Below are 23,891 nucleotides of genomic sequence, written 5' to 3'. Positions count from 1 at the left end.
CATCCTTGTTGATTTATACAGAAAGGTCTTCATAGAGCAAACATAGAGCAAACAAGTTATATCTCTCGCTCCTGTGGAACCAGAAGCCCTGTTTGTGCATGCATTGACGGGCTTGTTTGGAATTTCACCAAATATATTTAATCCAAACTGAATGGGAGTTTTGCCATAGACTGTCATGAACTTTTACAGATTTAGTGTTTAACATCCTTTCAGATCCGTGAATCTCACTGTTGGCGGGGGGCGGGGGGGGAAGAAAAAAGAAAAAAAAAGACAACTATACAAATTACACGAAGTATGCATTGTATAAAAGGATAAATGATTATAAGCATATGGTACCCTTCCATGAACAGACTTGCATATGCATAAAAATTTCTTTAGAAGTAGCCTTGGAAGCATGTAGAGCTTCCAGTATATCATTCAGACCGCTAAATTAGACTTTCTCCTTTCCTCCCTCCCCTCCATGTTACTGGAAAATGACAAGAGATAGGAATAAATATATTCCTTAATTCCTTTCTTGCCTATCTTTTCCCTCCCTTCTCCCAAGAGATATCAGGGAATCATTGTTAAACATTGGTACTCATTCTGGCCCCATGATGCATAAAATGTGAAGAGATTGCCTTCAGCTGAAAGGCAAAAAGCTAGAAGGTTATTGGAAAACACAGGCAGAAAAAAAACATATAAATAAATGATATGGTAGTACGTGAAGGAGTTGATTACACATCTCAACAATAATTTCGTCTTACTGGGAAAACCAGGAGAAAGCGATTTTTTTTTTTTTTTTTTTTTTTTTTAGTGGGTACCTGTATGATCTGTTCTGTATTTCATATACACTCCTTGTAGTGAATTAAGGAGGTTTGTGGTGGGGGGGGGGATTATTGTTCTTTGCATGTGTCAGTTGTCCTCTACTCTGTTAGCTCCCCTCTGCAGGCTGACGGCAAACTATAACAAAACTCTGAAGTAGCTCAGAATTGCATTTCTGTATCTAATCTGAGATGATTTTTAAGTGGATCGCATTGGCCCTAACGGGATTGGAGTTAGCAGTGTATAACAGCTGAAAATGTTGTACTTTGGCTCTGTTGCTGGCCTAAGTCTCAATATTGCCCTTTTTATTCTTGCATATAATTTTATTTTTAGGTGGCATTGTTTATGAGGATGTAGAGAAGAGGGATGGGAGACAGAGAGGGAAAGAAAGGTTGTTGGACTAACAACCTTAATACACAAAAGTAAGCTGGTGAAGAGTTAGATCACTAGAGTCATCCTCAGAGATCTGGACATGTGGGTGGGTAAATGTTAAGATCAAGTATGAGCAATAAGTTAACATCAGAGTATTAGCAATTTATAACAAGGTTTTGCATTTATTAAATTTTCAGATACTGTGTCCTCATGGAGATTATGATTAATTGCATGCTTTGTTGCGTGAAAATGTTGTTCTGATGAACTCGCAGCAGGGCAGGGTGCTGCAAAATAAAGTGAGGGCTTGAGACAGGTAAACATGCCAGACGGTATTTCAGATGGGCTCCATCATGTTATCTTCCAGGAACAAATGTGTGGGATGCAGTAGTATTTTAAGCAACAAGCTCATTTGGACTAACATAACTACAAGCATTTGAAACAACTGGGTAGACACTAATTTAGAAGGTGAAGTTCAGTAACAATTTGACAGGTAGTGCTTTAGCGTCACTCATAAATCTGATAATTTAGTTATGAAATATTTTTGCAATTTGTCCAAAATATCTCTGCCTGGCAGAGCATCAGATGAGATGGCTTCTTGGGTACTTCTAATAAGGAAATTGCAGAAAACTGAGAATGAAGGGCTCAGCTTCAAGTCATAGTGATTGTTTTGCATATGTGAATTTCTTGAAACACTTGAGGACTGCAGTAATGCAAAAGTGATGTATATAATCTTTCTGTACTATCACTAATAACCAGAGCACCTCAGAGCACTCCCAAGAGTTTATTTAGCAACTCAATAGTTGATAAAAGTTAGGCCAGGACAGGTTTGCCACCCTCTGCCTGGCCCCACCATCTGCCATAATCAGAAGAGAATAATTTTGCTACTTCTTCACTTAAATAAGTGAAATTTTGCCCCATTTGAAAGGGAAGGAATTTCAGATTCGGAGTGCAGTTACTCCCAGTAGCGTTTTGGATGTAAAGGGAAGCTGTGGCAGAGGTTCTCCCTTACAGGATGGAGCCCCCTGGAAGCAGCACCCAGTCCCTGCTTCCCTGCCAGTCTTCAGACTGCACCCACCCTGGTTCTGTGCAGTGAAAGAGCAGAAGCATATGCATGGCTAGGGTAAAAGGGCACAGAAGTAAGAGATGGAGAAGAACTGCATGACTATCTTAACTACATTTCTGTCAATGAGACATTGTTTCCTATAATACAATCTTAAATCCTTTCTTCATTAAAATTTTAAACCACTCTGCTCCAGAGTAAAATGCTTCTGTTTCTTTTCTCCTTAAAAAATAATGCATATATGTCTACTGAAATTGCATTGTTGTATTTAAAAATACCTTAACAGGCTGGTTTCTAATGAGCAATTCTTTTCTGATAGCAGTGCACTTTTTCTAGAGCAGTGGAACAGCTCATAAATAGTCAATTGGAGCCATAGCCATACTTGTGCACTTGAGTAACAGTCTTGGTGGATAACTTCTCAGTCATGCAAAGGGGCTGCAGCCTTATCAGGAACAGCAACAGTATGTCAAATTTTGAGGAGGAATGGGAGTCACGGACAAACTTTCCCCTCGAATTCTAATTAAGTATAAAGCTGAAGTGTATTTGCTGAAGACAACAGTATCCAAAGCAATCCAGATATTTTTTTTTTTCTGTAAACCTTTTTTTAGGACATGTTACCCATTAAAATAAGTTCAGACTAAGTTAAAATGTTGAAGTCCTTGCTTTATATAAAAGATGGTGCACTTCTTTTACATCATCTGTATTTCAGCTGTTCAGTTTATAGTTTATCCTTGCCATCTCTTTCACAGGATTGGAATTTAAATATGTATATCATGTTTTGTTAATAATATGGCAGCGAATTGAATTACTGTATTTCTAATGAAAGCTCTTCAGGTTTAATGAGTAAAGAAATAATGTAAAATATAATAACCCAAGTCTTAATATTTTCTTGATCACAAGTCAAGCCTTCTATATAATTTATTAAAGTAGCATAATGTCCTTAAATTTGAGGTCAAGATTTTGCAGGCTTAGCAGAGATTTTCATGCATAAGGGAAAGATGAAACTTTAAAAATATTATTTCAGCAGTTTCATAATTTAGGATTGTGACCTCATGCGCTAAGAATAATTATGGCACATCCACGATCAGCAATTTATCAATATTCGTTCATAGACTTCTTAGATTCTCTTCATATCATAGCTGGTTTTTTCGTTGGTTTTTTTTTGTTTGTTTTTTAATGCAACCATAGTAACTTCAAGATAGCTAGTAAATGCCTTAAGGAGCACAGCCAATTGCATTATTTATTTTGGGGGCCTTTAACTGATATCTATAGTATTTATGAAAGCCACTTTTATTCTATTCTTTTCCTGTATTTTTATTTAGTTGTTATACCTTCTGCTGCCAGTTGGGACCAGTGCTTTTAGGAGCTCTCGCAGTGACCACACACAGCCCCTAGGGGCCTGCATTTGTGGCTGCCTGGTAAAAGCTTATCAGCTATGCTTTGACTGTGGCCACTAGGAATTTGTTGTGGTCGCATGAGCGGTTCCTGCAAAAACCTGGGGGATTGCCATTGGTATACACTGTAACTATAATGGCAGAAAAGGCATGAGAACTTACATGAGCTTCTATGACTGCTTAAAACTAGTCTGTGGCTGTAAATTCAGTGGTGTTACATCGGTCCGTAGTCAGGATGGTCAAACACTGAGAGCCAGCTACAAGGAAATCCTAAATCAGTGGCATGAACACTTCACCAGTTTATTAAAATGTCCATCTGGCATCTCTGACGAAGCATTAAATGAAGTTCTCCAGCCTACCTACCCAAGAGCAGCTGGCAGCAAAATAGCACAAACTCTTGTATCTATCCTGTAAATACTGCAGAGAAGGGCAGCAGGCACTTGTGGTACTTCTGCTGAAGTAGTTGGTCAGAGGGCACCACCTGGCCTCAGAAAGGCACTGTTTACAGCCATCAAGGACAAGATGATGATTCCTCAGAAGTTCAAGGATGCGGAGAGTCAACTCTACAAAAAGAACAGAGCTCATGCTTTGGAAACTGGTGTAATCATTCACTTCTTGCAGGAAAAAGAAACTTATACCTGTGCTGGAATAATGGTCAGCAGACCCAGAGGTTTGATTTGGTTGAGGAACAGTTCATGGAATTTTGCAGCCAAGGAAATCTCAGAAAAGCTGAGAATAAAGGCCTGTATATTGTCTCTGTCAAGTAAACCAAAGCCTGTAATACCATTAATCTTAAGGGTATCTTCAGGCTTCAGCAAAATTCAGCTGTTCGGGCAAACTCTTGAACTGGCAACTCTGGCAAATGTTTTCAATCAAGGCAGAACATTGCAGCTTTTCACTGTCAGAAGGGCATGAAGGAAGGCTTCGTCCCTGCCCTGATCTGCCTTGGTATCTTGTAGGCAGAGCTGCTTCTTGGCATGTTTGGGGACAGCGATAGGGGAAACTGCATGCCATGTTATGGGATTGGGCGAATTTTCAACTTTCCGCGATTCAACATCAAATCCAAGGTCGTGCAGCTGATAACCTGCAGCCCGTTCTCTGCCGGTGACTGCAGTTGGTTCCCAAATGCTTGAGAGCCAGGAGGGACTGACTCTCTGGATTATTCTGCCAAACAGCTTGGCCTGAGCACTTCAGTGAAGAAAACTGAGGTCCTGCTTCAGCCTTGCTCCACTAGAAAACGTGCATGTTAGAAGCGCAGGCTTCACATTTGTAGGCAATTTCGGCTACTTCTGCAGCAAGTTGCCTGAGCGCTGCACTTGACAACACAGTCACGAAAGAGGATAACAAAAGGCAGAGCAGCATTTGTGAGATTAAAGCAGTGTTTCTGGAATGAAAGAAGCACTGAACTTCAAACAAGTGCTTGGTATGCATTTACTTTTATTAACATTCCTCTGTATGACTACGAAATTTGGATAAGAGGCTTGTTTCTTCCAAGTATTAACCAGTTCCTCTTGGACAGTCTTTTGAGTCCTTACTGGTGTAAAAGGCCTGGAAAAGGTTTTAGGTGTCAAGATCTTAAAAGTGTTTTCAAATATTCAGCTTAGAAACACTGTTTTTTAGATACAGGAGCACAGATACAGGTTTTCAAAGAGTAGGATAGATGGTGTGCTGCCTGAAGCCACTTTCTATGGACTCAGTAAAATCAGAATGGCTCTGAGGTAAGTCCAGGAAATATTGCAAGGATGTGTTCAAGGAAAGTCCACATTTGGAGTCCAAAATCACAAAGACAATGACACTATCCGCTGTGGTCAAGGTTTTGCAGATTCGGTAACTGGACTTCTATAGGTATATGCAGAACTAGAAGACATTACTCAGGGAAAACAAGCATATGTGAATCAGATGAGTATCTGTAGCTGTTCGTGTGCAGCAAAAATGGGGTTAATTTCTTGCCAACTTAAGTCAAAAAAAGCACACTTCCTACACAGAATAGTAGTATTTATTTCATCATCGTAATGGAAACTCTTCTTCCAGAAGCATGCAGAACAACTTCAGGGGTGCATAGGTATCACTGGTAGCACCAAGTCTAATGTGCAACATGACAGGCCCACCATCTTGCGTGTGCCGTTTTTGGAGGAGGTGGGTACTTTGCTTCAGTCATTTTGAATTACAAAAAAAAAGCATGAAACAAAGCAATATCTGATCTGTTTGGGCCTAAGTCTTCTGCTCGCTTTGAACCAAGGAGTGGGGTTTCCCCTGTGGGCAGTGTTCATGGTGGGGGTGAAGAGAGGAGTCGTGGGCTGCGGTACGGCAGCACGGCTGCCTGTGAGCTTAATTCAGATGAGCTGGGGCAAGGGCAGCTAACAAGATTTGTAACTGCTGGTTTCCCTGATGATAAATCAGCTTTGGATGAACTAAATCAAATATTCACTCCTGTCGCAAAGTGGGGCTCCCCGCCCCTTTCCCTGAAGAGGCCTGGAGGGTAGGAAGGAGAAGGCGGCCATGCTGTGGCAGGCCGCTCGCCTGGCCCCTTGCTCCCTGGGCACCGCCGTGCCAGCAAGGCGGGCGCTGGAGCCCGCGGACCGCAAAAGGGGGAGAGGTGGCAACATGGAGGAACGAGAAGGAGGGCCGAAAGGGATCGTGTCAGCTCACGGGGTGTGTTTGGACACGCTCAGTGGGGTGGAGCGAGGGCTCTTCTGAGGGCGTTGCGTGCTTTAATTAAGCAGATGACGCTTTTTGAATATGCGAGCATGTGTGAGGGTCCAGAGCTTTAAAGTGATGAGAGCTTTTTTTGAGCACTTTTTTCCTATCAAGTTATTGGCTACAGCAGCAAGTCCAGCAGAACCCTAGACAGAGCCTTAAGGAAATTAATTTTTAGGTAACTGAGCTGTCTATGTGTTCCTGCCTAATAAGTTTGAATGTCAGCCAACTTCAACTAAGTTTGACAGTGGGTAGCTATTACTTCTTTCAAATTTAGCTGTTATCTCTTACCAGTTCCATTAAAATAAGCAACTGGATGGAAGAGAGGCACCCAGTTAGTGCCCCCACTAGAGGAAAGGGGATAGTTTGCATTTTTCTCCTACTAAACATTGCAAGTGGGAAGGAGGGAAACCTTAGGAAACAAAGTTTCATTATTCCTGTTCCTGAATAACAACATAATAATTTAAAAACTAAAACAATTTTCATATACTTTGGAACTCAGCACTTGCTTTATTTTGTATATGTTAATTTGGGATATAGAAAGCAGATATGGAAGTAAGAAGTTGTAGGTCTCTTAATGCTTTGTGACTGTGGTGGGCTCCCACCCCAGAAGCTGCATGGAGCAAAGTGGTCTGAAGCCTGAAGGTGTGCAAGTGGGGACAGCAGAGGCTTCTTGGATCCTCCAGCCATGTAGTAAAGTTAAGTTACCCTATGATTGCTGCAACGTTCGAAACGGTGGGTCCCCAAAACTTACTTTTTATTGAGTCGTCTTCTTTCTTTCCTAAGTGCTTATTCTGCATAGTGCACACCTGTTTCTAGCAGAAATAGTTTCAGCAGCTATGGGGGGGGGGGGGGGGGGGCGAAGCAGATTGTTTTAAAATAGGCAGAAATTCGAGGCCAGCCTGGATGGGACTTTAAGCAACCTGGTCTAGTGGAAGGTGTCCGCGCCCATGGCAGGGGGTTGGAACAAGATGGTCTTTAAGGTTCCTTCCAACCCAAACCATTCTGTGATTCTGTGAAGTTGCTTAATGGAGCAAAGAATGTGTGTCATCAGGTTATTTCTGTTTGGTTCTAATTGCACGCTGTGTGGGACCTGTTGTGTCAGTGTCTGATATTGTGGCTTAACAATGAATGTAAATTTCATGGTCCTTGCTATAAAAGATTGAAAGTCTGTGCCACAGACAGGCTGCATAAATGAGAACTGGGGGGTGATGACTTAGCGAGTAATAATGTTTGCTCACTCTGCTATACACCTTGATTACTATGTAAATTGTGTAAATTTATGCATAAGCACATAATTATGCACACTCAACTGTCAGTTTGCCTCTACTGTAATGTGCTTTTGTGCATAAACAGTTAAACATCCCTTTCCTGAAATGGGAGGGATGGTGGTATTTTTAATTATTGTACCAGCTCTTATTCCCACTGAAGTTAAATGCAAGCTGCCTTCCAAAATCAAAGTCTGCTATATATTGCAAGAGAGTTTTGACAGTATGCAGCAGAGGATTTAGGAGAGGAACTGGGGCTGTGTTAGTTGCAGAACATAAATTCCTTGGTCTGTGTTTTGCTTAATACTCCCATTTTCTTTTAGTCTTTGCTGTATGGGTTTCAGCTATTCAGCCAGAGAGTGTGGTAGGTACAGTACTGTGTATCATTAGTATGTGAGCAGTAGAGTGAATTTCAGCTGAATAAAAATGAATTCTTTGACTTCCAATTGTGAACGTTTCTAGTTTGCCTTGACAATCCTGTCAAGACAAATTTGAACTTTGTCAGCAATTGTGATTGCTTGTGGGAGAATTACCAAAAGCCTTTGCTCTAGGTATCAGTCAGTGATTGCAGCCCTCATCTGCTATTTGACCAAAATTTTCCATGGCACTCAGCAGGCTATTACTTGTCACTCTGACATGTAATGGAGGGGTATTTTAATTGACTTAAAAGTTAAAGTCTATAGTTATTTAATACAGTATAACTGTCTTACGTGTTAGCGGTTACACTTGCTGTGAAAATAGGGAAAGGCAAGTTGAAAGGACTTGGAGTTTGGAATATTTAAAAAATACACATGCAGTTGATTTTACCTTCTACTTCTACAGGCTATCAATAGAATTTTCATTTAGTTAATGGGAGCAGAGATTTCCTATTACGTAATTATTGTTGATTTTAAAAGGGGTTCTTGAATGTTAACTGTGTATCTGGTTTCTAAAACCTGTTATCTTCCAAGGTTCAATAGTACTTCTACTCGAAAGCCTTTGCTTTTGTGGCAAGCTCTGAACAACTGCCTTCAGATCTGGTGCTGTTTTGTTTTATGACCTAAACCATTCCTCTGTCATGATCTCCTGGTGTCTAAAATAGGTATAATTCTATCAAATCCAAGGGGTATGTAAGATTTAAAATTGTGTATCTCTCTAAGGCTGAACAGCATGAGTGCAGTTGGTGCGTTTGCACACATGCAGGTTATGTATATGCTGGAGCAAGATCAGATACTCAAGCAATACTCTCTTCCTAATTGCTCTTGCACATGCAAGTCTGCAGTGTCTTTTTAACTGGTGATGATTAGTTCAAAACATCACTTTCTATGTGTCCGTTTCAAAACAAGCTCTTTTGCAAGAGAGAAAATGGAGAGGAAGGCTCTACAAAGATGAGTGGCTCACATCTTTCTTTTCTCTCGCCCCGCCCCATTGTTCAACTTACCTGGCTTTCTAAGTGAAGAAGGATGGAAGAATATCTGCATTCCTTTTACAATAGTAGAATGAGAAATATGGTTGTTGAATACTCATTAATGTATCTCTCTTTTGGCCTGTGCTGCCTGACCCTCCACATAAACTACAGGCAAGGGAAAACAGAGGGACTGTTTGTGTACAAATAGTCAACAATACTACCACCAACAGGATTGCCTGTACTTTACCCTGGTGTAAATATATAAGTAAGGATCTCTGCAAATTGTCACTTTGTGTAGCAGAGGTGGGGCAAGTGGGAGGTGATGTCCTTGTCTGAACTGGAGCTGCTGCTTGCCACCTTCCCTGCTAACCACAATTTTTACAAGCAGATACGAAGCCTGAGAAGGCTGTTTCACCTGTGACAAAATTCACAGGTTGGACTGGGATCAGAATACTTTTAAAACTTTGATTTTTCTCTCAGTGTATTTCTGAAAAGGTATCACAGAGCCCTTTACCAGCAGCTAGTCATTTTAGACCAAGGAGTTACAGGCTTACTAGAGCTGTGCAGGGTAGATGTTTGCCTCCTGAAGGTAAAGCAGGAGGAGGGTTGCATAGCTACTTCTTTGCACTGAAGAGAAAATGGGAGTGTTCTTTGTATTTCACCCTGGTTGGTGAATACCCTGTGAAAACATGAGAGAATCCCCTATGGAAAGCTGGCCTATAGGGAACAGTTTAACAGAGGAACTTCACAGTGTGCTGGTGAAGAAACATAACATATGGGTTATATTTGAAAACCAAGTTATATGTGGGATTGCACACCTAGAACTTAAAGCTAGTATGTGATGAGTTGAGGTTTCGTTTTGTGTTTCCAAAGCATCGACTCTTCATCCCCAGCCTTAGAGTGGCACCTTTATATTAGATACACCATTTGAAGAAATGATGGCTAAGCTATTGGAGGAAATCCAATTACAATCTGTTGATAACCATCCTGAGAGTCAGAGAGACTGGGAAGTGAGTCCTAGGCTAGGTGATGTTTGCAGATAGGCACAGGCAAAGGCCATTGGAGATGTAATTGACCAAGCAAAGAAGCCACAGTCAAAAAAAAATGAGGGATTGTTGCACGAGGGCCAGCTTCACCACACACAGAAACAGGCCACGTAAAGGTCTGCTTGAATGCCTGGGGTTTTTTTCCTTTGCTTTTTCTCCTTCTTCCAGAAGCTGACAGGTGTGAATCCCGCATCCATTTGCCCTGTATTGCTTATTCAGTGCAGGCATATTCTGCTCACTGTAACCCTTGCATGTTCCTCAAACATCACGACTGTCTTCTATTACGCTGTCAAAAGGTAACAAAAGCCCATGAAGGTGACAAGAGGGGAACAGTAAAGGAGATAGAAGTGGAAATCACCCTGGCTTTTCCACCTTATAGTTTTAGGAAGATGTTTTACTGGGGCTTTGGGAAGGTGGAAAAGACGTTACAGACTACCCCAGCATCTGTGTAGTTCTCCAACCCAAAGCTGCAAGAGTCTTTTTTCTTGTATCAAGTAATAATTGTATGCATTAACACACCATGAACAGCTTGAATTTCTTAAAATGGAAAAATATTAGTTAAAATGAAGGCTTCATTGTTTCAAATAGTGTTTTTAGACGTCACAGAAGATTTCTCAAAATAATGTGACTATTTGCCTTTTAAATTATCTGTTAATCAGAGATGGTGGTAAAGTTGGACTTCAGCTTTTACTGTATCATCTGAAACAAGTGCCAAACTGGAAACTTACAGTAAAACGTAAAGCACTGTGCCTAACTTAAGGTTTATTAACTTTTGGTTAGTAAGATCATCTTCAGCAGATTCTTTATTTTTCAAACCTTCCTTTTACAAATGCACGCAGAACTCGCTGTACGTTGCAAGATATTTAAGTCTGTTCATGTCAAGAATTTCTCTGATATGCTTATGGGCTTGAGTCTTATTACTCAGGTCTGTGTTGGTAACTCATACTAAACAATATTGTAAGCTGTCTGTTGCCTTTCATTTTTCCCTACGCCTTGTTTATGAAGTTTAGATTAGTGTGCAGACTTCCCTACTTCTATTTTCTGTTCCTCTTTGGAATTATAATATAGCATACGCTGGTACCGTAATGCTAATACAATTTCAACATTCATACTAATTTTGTCTTGTTGGATGTGGGGGGGCACACACACACACACACCCCCCCATTAGATTGTTTCAGCTCAAGCAATAATTATACATGTTGCCTTTCAAAGCCTGTGGGATTGCTCTTATGAGTAAAGGTCTGCCATACTGGGGCTTTTATTTGACATGTTGGAAAATAGCCTTTGTTCCCATGGTAACCTTTTTTTGTGCTTTGGTGCATTTTTTCCCTATGGTTTCATGGTTGCTCTGGAGGTTTTTCTATTGTGGTATTTTAATCCCCAGTAGACTGGGGATGGCAGTTCAGTTTACTTTTTGCTATTATGAAATATTCTAATATTTTTATTATTTTATTATGGAACTCTTGTAAACTTTTTATATTGTGTGGTTAGGGCATTAATGGTGTGGTGGCTTTCTCTGTAAGCATATTATGCACTCAGAAGATAAAACAAACAGTTTGTAATAGGAAAGTACGTACGACTGGACCAAGCCGCTTCTGTTATAAACTAATATTTTTGATATAGGTATTCTTTTTAGGACTTACGGGGCCAAGCCCTTGCCAGACATATCAGGTAGAATTTTGTCTCTGCAACAGAATGACATTTCTTAATGTTGAAAATGGTCAATACTCTGGTCATCAATGTCATTTCAGGTTGCTGTAATTAGGGTTTCATAAAATAAAGCTTTCAAGCAAAGGGAGGTATTTTTAGGAGTTGCTTGTTTAGACTCTGAGGGATTAACTTGAAAAAAGTAGTGAGCTTTATTTTGAAAAGAGGAGGCTTTTTAAAGAGGAGTTCTTATTACTGGTAGCATCTCCCTGCATTTGGCTTCTATGTATATTTTTCTTCTTCCTTGCCTGTTCAATTTTTCTCTGTCTTAGAAGTCCTGAGTAGTAGAGCAAAATAGTCATATGGTCTTGTCTTGCCTGCAGTTCCTCATGGTAGTGATTTTCTTCTGGTGCCCCCATCAGCAGGTGAGCCTCACTTGAATCACTGCATTTTATACAGTTTTAAAATATTGCTGACCAAGGAGGCAGCAGAGCCTCACTGGTAAACATTACTATGCTCTCATACGAGAGTGATCGTGATGCGTAACTAGTTTACGTATTTGTCTGTGGTGGAAGTTGAGATGGTGCTATGAAAACTTGGATTTTCAAAGCTGTGTCTCTTGTCTTTTAGTCATGGCAGGTGTGCAGGTGCAGGAAAAGGAGTTAAATGAACTCACTGCCCCCCTCAATAGACTTTCAATAATTAACTAGATCATTTTCTAGATAAACTGTTCCTGCCTTATCTTGCTATACAATTCATAGCAGTTTATAATCAGCAGCACAAATACCAACATTGCATGCATTTAAACTGCACTAATTCTATAAGTGGACCAAATATGAAAAGTTAGAGCAAATGCGCTGTGAGGCTTACTGTTGTTGTGTGGCTTCCAAAGTTGGAGCTTTGCTCCTGTTAGGAAACTCCCCATCTAGGTTAACCATTCCATTTCAATAGATAACTATATTTACGTACTCAAAAAACTGCAGCACAAGTAAATTTTATTTCCCTGGGGCAGTTGGATCTTGGTACATTGTGGCAGCAGGTAGAGGAGAAAAGTGCATTGCAGAAGAATATTTGCAGGACGTTGCACTTCTGATCACTAAATCAGTGGGTAAAAAGTACCTCTTATTTCCTTAAGAGGTAAGTGCTCCTCAGTCTCAGTCCACCAGAACACACTTTTCTTAACGCTGAAGTATATATTTTTCTGTACTCAACAGATTATTTTGAGGTAAAATTTGGGTAGCCAACTATAGTTGCTACCAAAAGATTTCAGTAGAGAAGGTCAAGGAAAAGTCAAAGCTTGCAGCTGGATTGAGGAAAGTGCTAGGTTGTGTAAGCATCCACTAGAGTAAATGGAAACTGAAGGAGCTTAGTATACTTGCTTCATTTTGTAAAATCAACATATGCCTTAAGGTTAAACTAAAGGAACCTGTTCACTGCTGACTACAGCACAGGAGAACCCATCAGCTTCTATTTTCAGAATAAACACTGAGATGTAAATGCTTTTTAAAAATCCTGAGTGAATCTTTTTGGATTTGGGGGGGCTTGGGAGAAAGGGTGGAGCCTTTTCTGTTACCAGTGCGTGTCAGAGTTTGCTTGTTACCATAATTAAGATCCAGGTATGAAAGTGTGATATATGACCCTTAGGCATTGCTAAATAAAGTATCTCAATGTGAAAGCTGGAGTTGCTGAGGAAAGAAACCATCTGATTTCTCAGTTTGCTTTCTCTTAACTAAATGCGCTTTCCAATCCAATTTCTACATGTTTCATCGTACTAAGCAATTCTTAAGAGGAAAAAAAGGTATAAATACTGGATTAATTTTGTAATCTATACATTTGTATTAGGGTTGTAGTATTTGAAGTTCAAACAATTGAAAGTTTTCTGTCTTGGAATAGAATAACTGTGCTAAAAAAAAAAAAAAAGGCTAACCACTAAATTAAATGTAGTATCACAAGATACCAAATTTGTCTCTTTTTTTTTTAAATTTCTTAAAAATATACTGTCATAGGTGGGAAAATAAGCTTATTTTGGTGAGATATTGTCCATTTTTTTTTATAGTGGGCTGCATGAGTTCATCATCAGCTGAAACAAAACAAACAAAAGTGAATAAATGGTAATACAAGTAAGAGCTGCAGGATTCTGGAGTTTGAGACATTTCAAGAATAATTGATTTATAGCACAAGAAGATACTATTTTCTAGGTCATTTTTCTTCCTTAATTGAATTTCCTAAATATTTTAAATTGAAAATGTATTTTCAATTGATGTTTTCATGTTATCTTTGTTATTCTAGTAGAGAGAAACATTAAAGAAAAAAATTAATTCTTTCCCTAACCACTTATATTACTTAACGGACTGATACAATACTCCAGATGTCACAGTGTGCACTGCTTCAGATGTTACGCTTGGTGTCTATCACCCATTATATGCACTAAAGTACACAGCTTTCCTAAAAGATTTAGACTTTGTTCCAGATGCCTGAGTCTTAAAGTTTTTGTTGTTTTGTTTTGCTCGTTTTTTTTTTTTTAATGTTCAGTCTTAAAAAAAAAAAAATCTTAGCCTCTATTTTTAAGGCTGTAGGTATAAGGGTTGGTAGTGGCCATATGAGTCCTGTTGTTTTATCCAAGGAAACACAGCTGTTCTGTAATGTCTAGCTTCATCTCTGTAGGAGCAGGATAATGCCCCAAGAAACTCAGCCAGCAGAATTTGCAGCTAGATTATTTAGCAATTTGTATGCCTCTCTGCCAAACGTCAGAGGGGTAAATGTTGCTACACATGCATGCAGGAGTGTTGCTGCTGAGGCTCAGGGATGGTTTGATTTCAGCGGTCCTTCCTTCTTAGCTCTGTTCATGAGGTCCCATGTGACTGCCTTCTCCTCAGAAAACCTGATCGTTTCATCTCTTCACCTTTTCACTTCTCTATGCTTTCTGGGTCTGCTGACAAGAAGATTGGTTTATATAGTCTGACATTTAAGAAATACCATTTTCCAGTCTGCTAATCTGCTTTATGTAAGTAGTTATAGGAGTAGTTACAGGGTGCCTTTCTGCAGTGAAACTTTTTTAAAAATTTGGGCTACACGAGGCAAAACCAATACTGGTCAAACCTTGGTATTGACAATTAAAATGAGCAGCATGGAGCAAAATCTGGGAGATGATACATGTTGCTGGTGGAGGTCGTGACCAACATCATTGCATAGTGGTCAACTAATCTATTGGACAACTTTTTACCGGTATAACATTTTCTAAATAACTAGTAGCGTTATCTTGGGCAGTGAAATTATTGTTTCTATATGAACACACACAAAAATAATAGAGGTAATTTGAAGAGGAGGTGGTTATGCTATCTACTGTAAGAGCTGAGTGAACGATGAGTTAAAGAAAGGGAGATACTAGGATTGCTGCTAGAGGAGTGACCAGTCGAAGGAAGCACTTAGGGACATAAGATTAGCTGTGGAAACCAGGAAGAATTCAGGGGACTATTTGGAGGGGGAAAAGAGTCTATTTCCAGGGTAGCATAAAATCGGTAATCAGTCTTTTGATTTTAGTGCCAGTTTGCAAGGAGTTGTATTGTCACTCGGCGTGGGAGTTCTTGTCTCCCTTGGGCAGCATTGGCTGGCCTGCTGCGTTGAGGTTGGTGAGGGCCAAGCTGGGTGTGCTGCTGCTGTGGCACGACCAGCTCGGCGGTGCTGGGCGCTCTTGGGTGGCTCTTGGTCAACTCTTGGCTGCCTCCTGACCACCTGAGCTTCCTCGGGTGTGAAAGGTGGGCCAAGCTCTGGTCTCCGTGCTCAGCCAGACCGGCCACGTCATGGTTGAAATACACAGTTCTTCTTTTGGGCCACAGGAAGGTTAGTTTCAGTGTCCGTGTGTGCAATGTTTACTATCATGTTTTCATATTCCAGTCCCCAGTAGAAGATGACTCTTGCTGGAGGTTGCACTCCTTCAGAAATGAGACGAGAGGGGGTAGAAGGAAGATGCTGGCAGTCTCTGCATCTTGAATCTCCTGATTATTCTTCCTCTTACAGGTTGTTTTTTCTTTTGGTGAAAATAATAATGCTGATCTCAACTTCTTTTTACCTTTGTTTTCACCTAACTATTTATTGAGGTGTACCCAGGTTCCTTCTGTTTGTTTTACTACCAGAAAATTTCTGTATGGAAAAGAAAAGTCAATGACGTGGAATTAAAAAGGACTCATCTAGATCTCATAATAATAAAAGTGCTTGGAACAAATGAGTTTGGGATTCATATTGTGGCTTATGCTTCTTTTGGAGTGCTTCATTTTATCGTCAGAGAGGCATCGTTTGTTTAAACTGTGCTTCTGTATGACATCTGGTTTGAAAAGCATAATAACCTATATAATCAGCTTTTAAAATGCTGGATTATCTGTGGGTTTATTGACTCTTCCTTACAAAAATCTGTTATTTCTAATTAATTCTCCATACAACTATTACTAAAGCCAACTTGCAGAGACACAAATGAGCTTGATGGCAATGGCTAGTCAAGGTCAGCATTTAACTGCCAGCATTTGCACTGTTGAGGATAATATATCAGGCTTATTCCTAATCACATACCCTACAACGTGACAAATGTCAGTGGAGCCATCTAAGCAACCATTTTACAAATCATTTAGAAGATACATTTGGCATTGTTAAACTGCTTCATGCTGCCCTTGGCTGTAAAAGCATTGTGATAAAATATGTATGCTCTGTTAGATATTCTGTATTTGAATCCTGCAGGATGTGTGTGTGTATGGGGGGGCATGTGTTTGCCCTTTTTTTCTTTGTATTGGAAATAATGAGAGAGGCGTGAAAGTAATAATACCGAATCAACCTATGGAAACCACTGGCTTCTGAAAGCAGTGATGAGTAGCCAGCTCTGTGGCACTATTTCATATTTCTTGTGTTTTCAGTTAGAAGTTTATATTGAGAGTAGGTTGCTGCCCACAAGAAATTTTCTGGGTCAACAATAGTCCATTGTATGAAAGTTTAAAAAAACCTGTTACATAGCAGAACAATAGTTGTTAGGCTCTAATTTGGATTTGGGCAAATGTGTAAACACAGTGTTTTCATTTGGTCTAAAGTTCAAGACTCAATCCTGCTGTGGCCCACAGATGTCATTAGATTTAGCATGTCATTCAGGTAGATTTGACAGTAGGTTAATTGCTGTCTGGGGATTCAGTTGTAAAGTTCCTGATTTTTTTTTTTTATGGTATCTGTTCTTACTTGGACCAACTCTTATATTTTTCAAAGGAGAATGATGTATGACCTAAATAATCTGGATTATTGTAACTAAACTTCTCATCTGGAGCAAAAAATCAAACCGAGCTCCAAAAAGAGAGCTAAGATTAAATTAGTGTATATATTTGTCATAATCAACTGAATTTAACAGTTTTTACCTGTTAAGTGTTACCTGCCTGTAAGTTTTGCCACATACCAGTTTACATTAGGATTACATGATAGAAATATATGGGATGTTTCTGTGGAAAATTAATGAAAGGGGAAATATTTAACTTGGAGCATGCATGAAAAGCACTTTCAAAGTGGGGACTTTTTTTTTTTAGGGTAGCATTTCTCCCTGTACATATTATAGGATATAGTGCTATAGTGATTAATTAAATAATTGGTTTAATAAAAGTGATTAATAAATAAATTGTGTTTGTGTCATAAACACTGGACATCTGGCCTTGAAATGAGGGCAGAGATGTAGTTTGCTCACCAGCCAGATCTTGATGCAGATTTTGTTCACCATGGTCAAGTTGCTAAGAAAGGAATGACAGCCTGAACGTAAGAGAGATTCAGAAGGGAAAAGTGTAACCATCCGTGCATGCCTTGTTGAGAAAGAAAAGCTTCCACAGAGAGAATGACTTAATCTGAGGTTTAGCAGTATGATTTGAGCACATTTTTGGATTTAGCCTTTTATTATTTGCAGGTATGTACAAACACCACTTTACCTTTTTATGAGGTAATGTAACAGCTTTTTGAATTGGCAAATACTTCGATGTAGCGTGGGTGAAAGAGAACATAAGAGATTGTAAAAACAAGCCAAATATTGTTCAGTAGAAGACAATCATAGCTAGAGCTGGCACAGGTTGGAGGTTTAAGTACCAACAGCTAATATCAACGTTTCTTTGCAATAGAGTATTTGAGAATTGCTCCATGTTGGATACTCCTATTAAGAATGAAAATACCTCATTTGTGTTTTAACCTATTCCACTTGTAAACTGATTAAAAGCATGTATGGGAGTTAATTGAATTTTATTCCAGAATGTGAAGTTTCTACTTGTGATGCTGTGGCTGAGTAGTTGAATACATGCTTTGTATTCAAGCTGTACCTTCACCTTTCAGCTATATTCAAGCCCTTCATTTAGAGAAGCACTGTATAAAATATGCTGTAGATTATGTCTTAGGCATTTAATAATATTTGTGGATCAACTGGTGTCTCAATGTGTCTTTACTGGCTTTTTTTACCCAATAATTCTGTGTAAGTGAAAATTTATAGGGTAGTTTGTATCTAAAAAAAGGCTCTCCCACCTTCTGCAAATCCTATGTGAAAATTTATTTTCAACTAAAAATAATACATGCTTATATATGTATAGTGTATATATAGAGAGAGAGAGAGAGTGTGTGTATATATATATAAAAATAAAAAAAACCACGCACACTGCTGTGATACCCTGGAAACCTCCATTTTTCCACAGGAAGAGCTTTCTAACAGAATTACCTTTTTTAGATACTAAAAAAAATAAAATAAAATACAAAATACACTGACCTTTTTCAGGGTAGAAAGACTAGGAAGATTTTTGTTAGTCTTATGAAGAAATGGGAACATGCAGCATGAAAATTACAAATGCCCTGAGACATTTTGCTGGTATGTCAGAATTGAAATGTTTCCTTTCTTAGACAAAATACTGCTGTTTGCAATGGCAAAGCAAAAAAAAAAAAAAAGAATTTTTGAGGAGTTAGTTTTTCAGGTTATTGATATTTTCTTTAGAAAGCAGATGCCTTTTGAAGAATTTTGTTTAATGAGAGGCTTAATGTTTTTCATGCAGTATGAAATGTGCTAGAGGGAGCAAGTCCTGTTTGTTGCCTAAAACAAATCCAAATGCAGAGCTGAATACCAGCACAGTCTTGGCAAATTCTGAAGAAAGTCCCTTTCCTTAGGGGTAGACTAATGCAGTGTGCATAGGTATGACTGTGACTTGAGCACACACAACTTACTTTAACATAGGTTTGGTGAGGCTTTCCTTTGTCTCTCTAACAGATGAGCTAATGCCATCACCTAGCAATTATCACGTAGTGTGATGTTATGTAATGAAAGTATAAATAGCACGAGGACTAAAACTAGTAAATCTAACAGACTAGTGAGCAGACAAGAGCAGGAATACTATTTGGAACATTTTGATTAGCATCTGAATGCTGTCATTTAAAAAGAGATTTAGATTTGATGTTACAGTAAAGCTGCAGGCCAGGAGAGCTGCAGTCCTTGATCTGGAGTGACGTTCATGCTGTGCCTCTGGATAAATCACTTGCCCTCTGTATGCCTCTTTAAAGGAAGACAGAAAATTGGAAAAAGGCAAAGGGTGCATACTTGAAATTTCTTAAGCAAGCTGGTTATCTTATGTTTGAATTAAGACTACCTGTGAACTTCGTTTCCCAATGACTGACCGACAAATAGCCCGTGACCTGCAATTTGAACTATCAGATTATTTCACCGCTGGTGTAAAGTCTTTCAGGCTTGTTTTTGTAGTTGTCTGGCAGCATTCAGAGAGATAACGTGAAGAAATGCAAGAGGTCATGTTTACCTGGAGAATAGAGGCTATGTGGAAGGAAAGACTCTCTCCAGCCCTCCGGAGTCATGGGAGGGATCCAAAGCTTTCATCTCCTTCAGTATCGGGCATGTTTCTCTGAGTGTGCCAATTACATTAGGGTGGCATTTCTGGTTCCCGGGGGAAGAAGGGAGGGAGGAGACTCACTGCATCATGAAAAGTGACTTGTTTTTTAAGAGTGCTGTCTTTTAGAGTTGCCAGTGGAAAATACTTCCTAAAGATACCTTTGGAGAGTCATGGTTTAAAAAGACCTAACAACAGAAATGCTCTGTCTTTTAAGAAGACTGTAGATGGTTGAAGCTGGGTTTGCAAGATGCATCAGTGTGCAAAAACTTGGGGATGGCTTCTGCACCTCTGGTGCTGCTTTTCTGGCACCTATAGTCATATGGAGGGGTCTTCTGCACTTGCAGAATGTAAAAAGGCTTCAAAACTACTTTGGAAGTAAGCTGTTAAATTACAGAAATATTAGCTCAAGGACCACTGTAGTGGTAAGCAGGAATGCAGGCAGGAGAGTGCATACCACTTTGCTGTGCTACTTCATAAAATAGTCTTAGCAGTTTTATTACAGGTATTCCTTAGCTGTAAAGGCTTGAAACAAACAAACAGAAAGAAAATTTATAGCTATCAGGTTGCTGCCAGAGTGGTTGGTTGGTTTGTTGTTTATTTTCAGTTTTAATCATCTGCTACCAATAAATTCCACTGCCCTTGTGGTAACTTCTCACATTAACATTGATATATTATGGGTGTTTTAAAACAGACAATAAAAATATTGCACATACTAATTAAAGCAATTCATGTATTCAGCCAGGCACTGCCAGAAAGAGTTGCGGTTTCCTAATTGTTAGATGCCTTGAGCAATATACCTGTTATAAATTCTTAATTGAACTTTGCATTATGGCCAGTGTGATTTGAAATATTCATAGCTGGTTTGTTTTGTTTTTGTTTTTTTTGGTTTTTTTGTTTTTTTTTAAATACTCCAGCTCTTCATTGAGAAGTGTATCAACTGGATCTTCAAGACCTTCCAAAGTGTGTTTGGTGTGCGGAGATGAGGCATCTGGATGTCATTATGGGGTGGTTACCTGTGGCAGCTGTAAAGTTTTCTTCAAGAGAGCAGTAGAAGGTAAGAAAACACAAAACACATCAACAAAGAAGGAAAGACAAAATACATGTGGGTTTGGGGTTTTTTTTTAATAGAAATATATATATATATATACTCACATGCACATACATGTTTTCCTATGTGTTTTCTGCTGTTGATAAAATTCTGTGTTCATCTGAAAAAAAAAAAAAGTTGAATGAACTCCAGTTACTTGTGGTATAATTTATGTAGAATATGCCAGGGTGTTTTGCAATGTACACCTTCTAGAGGATACATTATTTTACTTCATGCTACTGCTGAATTAGGTTTCTCCAGCCCTCCAAGTGGATTTTTGTAATTTTTAATGCACACAGATACAATTGATGTAAACATACTCCTGCTTCTCCTGTACTGGAGGATGAATATGGTTGTCTCATTGTGCTTTGGCAGCCTTATTTGACAGTACAATTCACTCAGGTCAGTTATCTCCCCATGGGTGCCTCCAGGGCTTTTGACTTGTAGTGCCCTGCTTTGTCTTTCAGCAAAAGAGAAATGGCTCTACAGTACTCTGGTAGATTGGTGAGGAAGCAGAAATTGATAATGGTGCTTTTCTTAGAGATTTTTTCCGTCATGAGGGACTAAGACTTTCATGAGGACTATATTTCCATAGCTTTATCATCACAGGAGTTTTGCTGACATTTACCTATTTTATGTTAATTATGGTATAGCTAGTCTTTCCTGGGCATCTCAATAGAAAGAAGGTATGATCACTCAGAGTGCTACAGGACCTCTGGTAGGTGTTGCCACTCAGTGACTTGGGTTGTCAGGGTAGAAGAAAATGTTTGACCTTTACAGACTTAGTAAGCAACTTCAAGTGATAAAAATTAAGTTTTTAATACCTGATAAAGAGTTCATGGCATGCAAAGGACATAAATACTGTATAGGTTTTTTGAAGTCTTTGCTGATGAGTAGATGTTCTTACAACCACTGATAAAGCAGGCGATATCTACTAACTGGTTTATCTTCATGAAGAAGAACCTAGAAGGAAGAAAACAAGCTCTTAATATGGTGTCCAGCTTGTGCACTGAGAAGAGTGAGGCAGTGTGTGATGTGATTAATTTCTTCCGTGATCATTAAATCTGCTGCTGATGGCAATAAGGATTTAGGTCTCTGTTAAATAGACCTGGAGGGCTTGTGCGTCATTGAAGTCAAGACCTCATGTAATATCTCTCTATCAATCTATTTATCTATCTATCATCAAAAGTGTCAATCTAATTGAAATGAACTTCCCAAAGTTATAAGGACGCGGAAAAGGTTTCCCCCTTCTGAAAGCATTTTCTCTTACAGTTGTGCAATAGCTGACCTTGATGCCTTCATTCCCTAACTTCTTCCTTGAGTTTTTAGTTGCTTCATGTAGCATGTGAACTGGAAAACCTTAGTTATTTTCACTGAGTGATTTCCTCCATGTGCTTCCATGCTACATCATGGATGGGTCTTCAGACATCCATGTCTAAGCTGGTCTCTGAATCATGAGGATATTTTTTTGTTTTGTTTTGGTGGTGGTGGTGAGGTTTTGCATACACCTGCACATACTGCGTGAAGTGACAGCATCTTTTGTTATCTTCCTTGCTCCTTTCCTGCCTTCCAGGAAAGCTTCCTTCCTAGTCTTGAATCACTGTAATTTCAAGGTACTGTATATCTACATTTACCACACCTCTCTCTTTTGATGTCTTTTCTGACATGATTAGGTGGATATCCCTATCCAACTTTACAGGAATTTATGAAAAATTACCAAGGATTCCTTCTAGGAGTGAACAAAGTAGCAAGGCTATGTTTCCAAGCCTCAGAAACCAAAATTTTAGGAAAGGATTACTCTAATAATCAGACATAGAAATACATTTTTAAGATGTAGTTAAAAGTTATCAGTAATTACTGAAAGTTTATGAGTTAAGCAAGAGAAAACTCGAAAGATAAAACAACCCTGTCATCCCTAAAAATTGAAGATAGGAGTTTTAAATTAGCTTAAGAAATTTTTTATAGAATTATTATATTAACACACATGTTCCTACCAGTGGTATGTGAACACTGTCTAGACTTCTGCTTGGCATGCACATGACTGAGCTTTTGATACTAGCAGTATTATTGTTATGCAAACACTGAAAATTTGGCTTGCACTTTCCTGTTTTCATATATATATATATTTATATTTATTTGTGTGTGTGTGTATATGTATGTATAAAAGTATATTGTAGAGTATTAGCCACAAAAGGACATAGCAAAAACATAATATACATTTTGGCTTCAGACATCCTGAAACTATCAATGTGAATAAAAATTTGTGTAGGAAGTTTTGTATCAACAAAAACTTTTTGTAGAGTCTTCATAAAATTTTTCACTTGAGTACATGACCAGTAAACCATCCCCTCCTGAGTTTTCTTATTTAAAATGAAATATTTGTAGTAATTACTCTGTATCATATGTTCATGAGTATGTTTTAAAAACTGTGGTAGTTCAGTGCATGGTATAAATAAAAAATAAATCAAAGTGGAAGAACTACCTTAAATGTAGATCCTGGGTATACCTGTCTCAGCTCTGAGCTGAAGCTGTGTTCTTTACTTAAGAGCTTGCATCTTGTCTTTATTACAAAAAAAAACAGTAAAACTCCCTCTGTGAACACAGAAACAACTTTCTGGGGAATTTATAAATACAGTGGCTAATTTATTTGAGTAAAAATGAATTGTTCCCTCTCTAAAAGATTGTAGTAAAAGAATAGAAGAGATTCCTCAAGTTTTATTCACCATTTCCCTGAAATCATATGTATAGGTTTTTTTAAAGATTTGAGTATTTTTTCCAGTTATATTTTACATGCTTTATATGTGTGTGCGCATGTGCACACATTTCTTACTTGATCCACTCAACATTCTTCAGTAGAAAGTGGCACAAGAAATTATATTCTTTCAAAAATGGCCTCCTCTTCCAATTGTTATTAAATATGGTAGCTACAGCTGGTGCCATTTTCACAGAACCACAGAATCGCTGAGGTTGGAAGGAACTTCTGGAGGTCATCTGGTCCAGCCCCCTCCCTGCTCAAGCAGGGCCGCTTGCCCAGGACCTGCCCAGATGGCTTGTGAATATCTCAAAGGACAGAGACTCTGCAGCCACTGTGGGCAACCTGTACCTGTGCTTGGTCACCCTCACAGTGAAAAAGTGCTTCCTCATGTTCAGACAGCACCTCCTGCATTTCAGTTTGTGCCCTCTTTGAATGGGGCAACACTTCCTGAAGAGGAAGAGGCTTTTGGTCATTAGTTTCTACTGATTAAATGA

At 39.0% G+C, this 23,891-nt stretch overlaps 1 protein-coding gene across 4 annotated transcripts in view; it reads left to right on the top strand.

The window, feature by feature from the left end:
* NR3C2 (nuclear receptor subfamily 3 group C member 2) overlaps positions 1-23,891 on the top strand; it is a 218,964-nt gene that overhangs the window by 100,460 nt on the left and 94,613 nt on the right. For all 4 annotated transcript variants that reach the window (XM_069780415.1, XM_069780394.1, XM_069780405.1 and 1 more), the window contains one exon: positions 20,470-20,609. In XM_069780415.1, the coding sequence (XP_069636516.1) occupies positions 20,470-20,609 (140 nt within the window). The remainder of the gene's footprint in view (positions 1-20,469; positions 20,610-23,891) is intronic.

This window comes from Haliaeetus albicilla, chromosome 1 (genome assembly GCF_947461875.1).
Source record: "Haliaeetus albicilla chromosome 1, bHalAlb1.1, whole genome shotgun sequence".
Taxonomy (NCBI): domain Eukaryota; kingdom Metazoa; phylum Chordata; class Aves; order Accipitriformes; family Accipitridae; genus Haliaeetus; species Haliaeetus albicilla.
The sequence above is the reverse complement of the archived record's forward strand: the minus strand, read 5'-3'. Positions and strand labels throughout refer to the sequence as shown.